Genomic DNA, 10,000 nt, shown 5'->3' with positions numbered 1-10,000 from the left:
CATCAAACTTGGGCAAACGCCTGTCATGTGAGTACCACAGCATGTCATTTCACCTCCTACCTTCCTACCTCTGTAAAAGACTGGAGGTTTTCATATGCATGCAACAGTAGGCGGAGACATTTGACCTAAGTTACTCGAGTGCAATCTGGACAGTCTTGCACAGTTATAAATAGCCAACTTGTGATGTGTTTTTCTTTGCTGATTATCTCCTTCCCACGACCTAAAAGTTAGCCGAGTTGTTAGAGTTGTTTTGAATTCATGTCTCGGTGGCAACATTAATTGTTTAGAGTCAGCATTATTCTGCTTGATAGAAAAAAAACATGACACTTTAACCTCCTCAGCTTGTTAAGTAAAACTAGACACACAGATTGTTCACTTAGGTAAAAAAAAACAATTCTCTGTGCAGAGTGAACAATAGAGCTAAAACATGTGGTGTTCCAAGGGCTTCTCAGTAATTGTCTGTGTGGTTGGAGCCATAATTAACTCTCATTAGCACTGTCTTGCATGTGTCTGGCTCTCTCCTGGCATCTGCTTTCCTCTACACGAGGGTTAAAAGAAACAGACTGTTCGTATATAGACCTTTAGCAGTGGAGTGCAGCAGTGGGTTTATTCCAGCACTCTCACTCCTTTAATTAAGAGGATGACAGTTAGCACTGCGGTGGCGATGCACTCATGCAGACCTGCTCTCAAATCAGAGTAGTTGGATTTCCTTTCCAGTCGGCAGCTCAGACTCAGAGCTGATCTGGGATGAGTGAGAAAGTGTCAGTCTGTCTGGGTTGTACAAACAAACCCTTCCTGTCTCTGTGGTTTTGTCAGTCTTGAACATTGGTTTCCATTTAGCCAGCCACTCTGCCTGATAGCCTACACACACACACACACTGTGTTTTGCTAGGCTGAGTGTACGCATGGGCAAAGCCACATGGCCCTGCACTAGCTGCGGCTGTAGTGTTTTCTTATATAAGTAATCTGGTCACATGCCCTCCATGTGGAGAGACAGAGAGTCACAGAGAGGATCAGAGATGGGGATGGAGTTGAGGGGAGTAAATATAGTCTGAAGGTGTTGACAAACAACACGGTTACGTAGCCAGGCAATCACAGCTGTAGAAAAGGCTGTGATGATCAACACAGTGTTTGTCAACTGAGACAAAGTAACATTTTCAGGCTCCATCCTCATTTGCAAAACACACCCATCCTCTTAGCTCTTAGCCAGCAGTTAAAACTCTATGTGCAAAAACGATGTACCATTTCAGTGTTCTTTTGATTGTCCCCAGGCAATGAAGGAGAACTATGTGTGTCTTTGGCTGTTGTTGGGTTTGTGCTCTGCACCCGGTGACTCCTCTGAGCCAGTTATTTTCTGACTGTTGTGCCTGTGTGCAGTGTGGCGAAACATATTAGGACACATCAGGACACAAATTGTCAGAGACAATTTATTCAACTCATCATTTCTGCACGCTGCATGGATTTCGCTCAGGGTGGAAATAGCTCTGTACTTTGACATAGAGTGGGTGTAAGACAAACGAGGGCTTAAGATATTACTTATGTAACCAGTGGATATTAAAGCCTGTATCCATCAGCTGTAAGGTCAAAGTGAATTGCTTTAAAACAAATGTGCAGTTTTTTATAACGTACATTGTTTGTATAATACATCAGGGTTATACACAATTTTAAAAAAGGAAAACAGACAGAGTCTCAGCATACAGATGAATTTATTATTAATTACCATAAGTCCATCTTGACCTTGGGTGATAGTGGTTAGACACCAAGGGATTCAGTCTACAGAAAAATGTCCTCTTTATAATTAGCGTGATAACCATTGTGGTGGTCTGTATTGCAGCTTAAGGTCTGCTGGACATGCCTTTGACCAAATCACAGCCAAAAGAGGCTGTGGCCCTGCTGAGAGGGTAGGACTGCTCTCACTCCACCTTTAAATGGGAGGTGATCTCATTTACTGGGCTATGACCTCAGTCCCCTGAGGAGATGGAGAGATGGTGAGAAATGGAGAGGCAGAGGGAAAGATAGACAGATAGAGGTGAAAGGGTTTAGAGTCGGAAAATTGAGAAAATGACACTGGCATAGACCTCTGTAAGGTGCTTTGTTGTCTGCTGTAGCCCCAGCAGTGACTACAATAAGGGTGGAGGTGATTTGAAGGATTGCACAGGATACCGATATCTATTGTCGTGGGAGCTTCTGGGGCTCACTCGGTCATGGTGAACTGTCTGTATGAATGTTTGTGAAATCAGTAGAGGTAGGCGGAGAGAATGGGACACCTAGAGCTTAATGAAATGTCTGACCTGACACAGTTACACACACGCCCACTCAGAGGGAAAGAGACAGACAGACAGACAGACACACACACACACACAAACACATGCACGCACGCACACACACACACACACACACACACACACACACACACACACACACACACACACACACACACACACACACACACACACACACACACACACACACACACACACACACACACACACACACACACACACACACACAGAGAGAAAGAGGGACAGGGACACAAAAAAGCGAGAGAGGGAGAAAGAGAGACATACATACAGACCTACACAGCAGAGTTTACAAAAAGGATTTGACAGCATTCTCTTAAAAAGAGAAGGCCATTTATTTTTCCCTTAGGATGAAAGGACATTATGTTGATCTGTTTCTTATGGTGACCATAACCCTTCATCATCTCCACACAGACACGCTGATGCGTCAGCTTGCTCTTCACGCCCCAGCACAGTGCATGCGTCCGTTGGCCATAAGTCACACATGCTGCAGCAAACACACGTGCCCGAGAAGGAGACAGAGAGGGAGAATGTGAGGGAACGAAGAGAAACAGACGCAAAGCCTAAGGCTAAAGGCCATAATCCTGCAACCTAGCGAAAGTAAAGTGAAATCCATCAGAATCCATCAAATTTTATCCATCACAGTCATCAATACAAAGAGAGACTTTTCTTATCGTTGGTCAGTGGTGGTCAGCTTGAATTTCCCCTTGGGGATCAATAAAGTATCAAAGTATCTATCTATCTATCTATCAGTGTGGATGCTTTTATCATTATGGTTATAGTTATCGTTCCTGGTGTGAACGGCCCTTAAGACTGGAAGAATACTAGATGAATGTATCTGCAAGATTTCACTGGCCACTTTATGAACACACACTGAAAAATGCTCCAACTCCTGTCACCATGTGCTGCCTTCTTTCATTAATCCCTGAATACAGGCAGTCAGGGTGTGAAGAGAATCAGCGAACGATGAAGAGGAAGATGAGGATGAGAGGAAATGATTTCAGGGCTGGCAAGTTGATGAGTTGTTACTGTTTGATGTCCTCCATCAGTTGTGCTATCCCGGTGTTGTTTGACTTCATCTTTTTTTAGCTCTGTACATTCAATATCTCTACGCATTTTAGCGCAATATAAATTCAATTCGGGGAGGTGCAATCTTTCAGCAAGCCATTACGGCCAAGCACTGAGGACATCCGTCACTGTTTTGGACACGCCAGGCTTTTATAGTGGATTATTCCTCTGCATTGCTCAGAGCACCAGGGTAGTTGAAATATGACTCAGGTAGTAATGCATGCCTGCTTGTAATAAATTCACAAGGGAAATCACGATAGAGCAGATATTACTGAATGTCTTAGCCCTCCAACTTGACCTGATGCAATGAAACAGCACAGTAGCTCCAATCTGAAGGGTGAACAGATTCCCAGATCCCACAGGTTCTTGCCATTCATCTTTCTGTCACTGTCACTCAATCAAATCATGTTAGACTAAACTAGAGCGCACCTCCCTCTCGGTGATGTTCTAGTAGACATGTTTATAATAGTGTGTAGGTGGGTGACAGGCCTGAGGGGAGACATTTTGAAATGACAACTGAACTATTGTTATTCTGAGTTCAAATATACTGACAATGACCTGTCATGTTATACAGAAGAATTAAGTCAAATATGCAGTAAATGTTTACACAATGTACATATTTATTTGCTAAAACATAGTGTTCACTGTACTTGTTAACAGCTTCAAGCATCAGAGAACTGTATGAGTGGTAAAGGGGTGTACATCTCCCTGGTGCTTGTAGTAAGCTGCCTTAAAGATTACACCATAAATCCACTCACTAGAAAACAGAATGTCACCCAGGACAAGGTTGTCCAGTGGAATAGCATTACATCTGACAGATACAGTATTGACCACGTCAGTCAACCTGAAGGATGGTTTCTGGAAAGATCTTCTAAAAAGGATGACACACTCGGCCATTAAACCAGCAATAGCCCAACAATCGCTTAGGGAGAGACCACATTTAAAGAGTAATATTCATTTCAGCCAAGGTCTGTGTCATACGAGGTGTGGCGACTAAATAAAGAAACTGTTATTACAGGTATAATGAGTTATACAAGTTTATTCCACGGCTCTTCAGAATGCTCCATTCACTTTAATGGGCCTTCCCAACGTTTGGAGGTCTGATATGTAAGTCCCGACAGGGCGAACCTGCTTTAATGACCGGCGTTCCATACATTATCCTGTTTATTATTCGGCTACTTGCCAAAACGAAAAAATAAACTTCACTTGATATGTCTGTTTATATTTATTTGTTACGTTTCGTCATGGCTTTTGCTGAGAAACAAATAGTTCACAACACACGCTGAACTTGAATCAAACATGCTTTAGAACACAGCTGATCAACCGTCTAATGAAGTTACCACGGTCCTGTTCGCCCTGTCGGGACTGATAATGACCGGCCTTCTATACATTATCCCATGTTATTATCCCATAGTAGCATGATGTTGGAGAACTTATTAATGTATTTTATGAGTTCCAAACATATGTATGTGTAGATGAGGCAGTAAGGATATAAAATGTTCATGTACTGTATGTTTCTTCTGCTGTAATCAAAGAAGAATTATAATGCAGTCGTACCACCTGCCAGAGACGTTCAAACCCTTTCTGCAAATCAAATTAATCACACACTGCAAAGACAACGCACAGCAGAACAGCCTACATTGTATAATGACACTCTCCAGCAGTTGTGTCACACAAGCACAAACACACATACACACCTACACACAGACACACGTAATACTCTCCTTCGCAGTCTGTCCAATGAAGCCCTGTGTTGCATTGCGGTGGTCCTGTAATAGCCAATCCTGGTACAGAGAGAGATCAGTGGCCGATTATATAAGGAATCTATGTCTGTGAGGTAATTACGGCAGGCCGTGGCCATGTCCAAGGCAGGCCCCATGGCCTGTGCGCTCTCCTCTGAGGTCAGGAAGCCATTGACTCTGAGCCCATCAGATCTGCCCGCCGTAAGCTCCTTACGTGGTCTTAACTCCTACGGCATTCCCGCGCTGCTCTGTGCTGGCATCTCGCACACAAACACCACACATGCAGCTAGGACTCGGCAGCCAATAAGGCCGCTAAAGCCCACTGTCTTATATTTGTGTCATAGGCACACACACACACACACACACACACACACACACACACACGTTACAGACTGGAGGACCCTGGGTGAAGTAATAGCGAGAGATATGGATCTAGCACCGACCGTAATGTACCAAATTGGGTTTTTGAAAGATCAAGGGTAAGGTCTAACAATACCAGAGTCACTTTTGTGGACCTGGCTTAAAGTAGAAGTGTTACATCAAGACTGTACTGTAAATAACTAGATGTACCGCATAGCGGTACAAAATATGAGCGCCGCTCAGTCCTGTACATCCATTCCGCGAACATAAATCACACTAATCAATTTGTATCCATCTTCTACTCCATGCCCTACTCTTGAAACTTTTGTGTATGCTTGTTTGGCATGTCTGTGAGTAGGGATGTAAACCGCGATTAAAATGTTGACGATAATAATTACCGTTTTCATTTCAAACATCATGATTATCACTGTTGATTACCGCGGTATGGAAACTGTGTGTTTAATCCTTCCCAGCTTCACCCGAGCCTGCTTTTGACATACAGTAGGCCTGGTACAATGGAACAAAACTGGTACCCTACTGATTCTGTTGTCTAATTGATGGTCTTAACTACGATTCGGATTAGGCGGAACTTTTTCACCGCAAAATGTGCACTGTATCATGTAGCCACTCCGTCCACATTTAAATCAATTCAACTCACGTTATCAGGAGAATACAGTAGCCTAAAGTTTTATTTTGAACGCTTACTTTGGTCTCACTCATTGCATCCAAATAACAGAAATAGCAAACTCCAAGTTATGGGGGACACTTTTTGAAACTATTTCAGCTTGTGTAGGCCTATCAGTGCTTTCTGAACACAATGAACACACTTTTAGAAATACCGTGATAATACCGAAAACCGTGATAATTTTGGTCACTATAACCGTGAGGTTAAATTTTCATACCGTTACATCCCTACCTGTGAGTGTGTGTGCGAGCCGCACAGCAAGTAGCCTACTGGCGCTGCGAAGGTGAATAGATTTGTAGCACTAGCCAAAAAATTCGTAGCATTGTTATAAAACCTTTAAAATCTCTAAACAATCACAAGTAGGGCAGTTCATCACAGTTCATCCATTGCAACTGGACTGATGAAAGGTCATGTACACCTGTAGGCTACATTGTATTTGGGGAAAACAGAAGGTATCAGTTTTACATTTATTTATTTATTTACAAACAAAACAATCCCTGTCATTTCCATGCAGTTTTCAACAGCTATCAAGAAGAGAGGTCATGCCATGGAATTTTGTTAATGTTTCTTCTTCTACATATGCAAGATTTTAGTCATCTTTATTCATATGATATTCAACTTTATTGTCAATGAACAAATTAAATACAAATAGTCATGCAGTTTTACATCTAACCAGTGGTACAAATAACTGACATGTCCAAAAGGGCCTTCATGAAATGCGTCGCTAGACTGTTCACATTTTAACGGGCCAAGTTGAGAGCTGTGTACTGATTTCCACATTGCAACTACTGAATCCATGGTCAGGGACCAGCAGCAATGTCCTCACGGACCACAAGTGGGCCGCGGACCACTGGTTGAAAACACCTGGCTTACAGTATCAAGCGGACTTAAGCTGCCACCTCTTGGCGAAAAGTTGTAATACATTCCACCCCAGCTGCGTGAATCACAGAAAGCGCGAATTAATTGGCCACTTCTAAATGGGACCCACTATACAGTAGCTGAAGGTCTGTGGCTAAAGCAGCCATAATGAAATTGTTATCATTGTTTGGATACTTCCCACACACACCTGCTTTTTAATCGCGTAGACTACAACTACCAAGCTGGAATCAAAGCACATCGATTCACCTCTCACACCCTAAACAAGCACTTCAAACAAACAAACAAGCGTCTCAGTCTCACGCATGTATAGCCATAGGCAAAACTGTAACGTAATGTTGGTAAATCATCCATCGCACAGAATGATTTTTGTAGCACGTGCAACAGGTACAGTACATACATCTCTCAAAGTGCATTCTAAAACATTTGGTTTAAATGGAGATGTAGCCAAGATCATCACTGGTGCTTTAATAAATCTACATGACGAGTTGACACAAATTATTCACTTTGACAAATTTATGTAGCCTAGTCCTATTTAGAAAAGCAGAAATGTCCCAGCTTGTTTAGGATGCTTTATAGACAGGTTATCTTTCAGGTAGGCCTATTTTCCAATAGAAAACCATCAGGTTAGCGAACGCGTTGTGGCTAACTCACTTAGCTCCTGTAGGCTGGTCAGAAAAGAATGAGATGACAGTCGAAAGATACAATTACAGCGCTGATATCAATTTGCTTGGTAACCGCATTTATGGTTTTCGCCAATAATCAAATTGGCCTCCATCACTCAACCAATGCTAACGGTAGGCCTATTTTACCTAGGTCGTAGGCTATTGATACAATTTGTGTAAGATTAACATGCAGTAAAAACCAAGCATGTCCGATAAACATTCTCAGATTTATTTCGGCTTCAAGAACAAATGGGAATTACATTTCATGTGAAAATCATCCTACCCTTATTAGACGTTCTCTGCAGTAAACTACAGTGTTGTCCTTGTAGGAAGCGTCTTGTCTTTCCAACCCACTTCCAACAAAATTACGTCTCACTGCAACGATGCGCCATCTGGTGGACAAACGACTACTAACGCCAATACTGGAAATGCAGCCAAATGATAAATATTTGGTTTTCCTTTAATCCTACTGAATTTGTAATTATGTATCGGCCGTTCTAATTGCCGATACCGATAGTATGTGCGTGCCTGTGTGTGTGTGTGCGTGTGTATATGTGTGCACCACCATCTACAGGCCAATGAGTGTACAGTCACTAAATGTACACATAACTTATTTTTTTAGACCCCCCCCCCCATGGATGAAATTCTACGAAACTTGGCATACCCCCAGAGAATGTCAGGTTAATCATACACATAACATTTGGTGCAGTTCTGAACATCTTAACTGAAGAGGCGATTAAAGCAGAATGATATTGCATGAGTGATTATGGGCTAGGTTGAAGTAGGCCCTTGAGACCAACATACCATAAAAATGTCTTCATTCTCGGTGCCACGGTTCAGGTAGTTATTTAGGGAAAACTGCATTTTTTGGGTTTCGGGGGGCCCAGCGTGGGGGGGGGGGGGGTTTAGGGGTGGGAGGGTAGAAAAAAAACAACTTTGACAATCCCTATATGACCGCTTCGCTAGCGGCGGTCATAATAAGACAGGCAGGCAGGCAGACAGACAGACAGATATATATGCAGAGACAGATAGAAAGATAGAGAGAGGGAGAGAGAGAAAGTATTTGTCATGCCAGTAAAGCTCACTTGAATTGAAAGAGAGAGATAGAGAGTGAGAGGGATGGAGGCTAGAGAATGGCAGAGTGATCCTTTGGCTAACTTGGAAAAAGTGGTTGTGACTAGTGGCTGTAAATAGACTGTAAAATATATACTATGTGTGCCTGGTCTTGTATAACTGCATGTCTGAGAGTGAGGGCCTTGTTTGGGCTTGCGTAAGATGGCAAGTGGGGAGGGTACAGAGATGCCTCCAGGAGGAGGAGGCCAGCAGTGCCATTCCTCCCCCCGACCTCCTTCAGCCTCACGGCCACTCCTGTCTCACAAAGTTTCTATGGGGGAACGGCTAGCTTAGGTTATGTCCACACATAGCCGGGTATTTTTAAGCACAGATAATTTATTTTTGTGGTTGTTTTGGCCTTTCGTCCACACGAAAAAGGGCAAAGTGGAGATTTTTGAAAACTCAGTTTCGGTGTTTGTGTGTGGACAGAGAGAACAAAAATATATTTTTTTTGATTGTGACATGCCTTTTAACCTTTGTGTGAAATGTTTTAAGAATGTATTTTAAAATACGAGGGAGGAAAAACATCTACTTTTAAAAGTACTCGGCTACATGTGAACACAGCCTTAGAAGCTGTGGGCCAGAGCATGGACATTACTGTGATGACACATGCTACAGTGCTGAAGGGAGCCAAGCCAAACCAAGACAAGCCAAGCCGTGCCTGTACACAAATAAACATGCATCTGAGGCAAACATCTTCATAACATGAGGCAGCTTGACTCTCTTCTGTCATGATGACTAATTACTTTTTGTACTGTACATTGAAACAAGTTGAGGGCGGTTATGTTACTTAAACAATGCTAACATACATAGCTAAGCTGTCCTAAAAAAACCTTGATTTCCAAAAGGTGGTATGAAAATACAGTCCAAAACATACACCTACAGTATCAGCAAATTTGGAATGAGTACTTTATTTCTTTGTAGTAAACAAAAGTGCTCAACTAAGCAACTAGAGAGTGAGGCATATCATTAGCTGAAAGGATACTTGATTAAACCACAGCTATAATCCTTTGACAAAAAAAATTAAAATTTTTGCTGCTGAACCAAGCAAACAGTGATTTGGTTAAAGATTTTATCAAATAAAATGAATAATAAGGTAGACACAGTTGCAACTTGTAGATCATGTATTCCGTCTGTGTTATTGCAGAGGCTTATGTATACTCCTTTAACGTTGGGAACACCATTACTATT

At 42.3% G+C, this 10,000-nt stretch overlaps 1 protein-coding gene across 1 annotated transcript in view; it reads left to right on the top strand.

Moving 5' to 3' along the window:
* The window catches only part of LOC143114816 (dysbindin-like), a 25,961-nt gene that overhangs the window by 677 nt on the left and 15,284 nt on the right, over positions 1-10,000 (top strand). Inside the window, exon 2 of the mRNA XM_076276600.1 lies at positions 1-27. This exon is cut by the window's left edge and continues 217 nt beyond it. Coding sequence (XP_076132715.1) covers positions 1-27 — 27 coding nt within the window. The remainder of the gene's footprint in view (positions 28-10,000) is intronic.

The sequence above is a fragment of the Alosa pseudoharengus genome, unplaced genomic scaffold (assembly GCF_046254945.1).
Source record: "Alosa pseudoharengus isolate Yale_2024_CS ecotype anadromous, Long Island Sound unplaced genomic scaffold, YU_APseudo_1.1 YU_APseudo_1.1_scf_9, whole genome shotgun sequence".
NCBI lineage: Eukaryota > Metazoa > Chordata > Actinopteri > Clupeiformes > Clupeidae > Alosa > Alosa pseudoharengus.
This window is presented reverse-complemented; position numbering and strand designations above follow the sequence as displayed.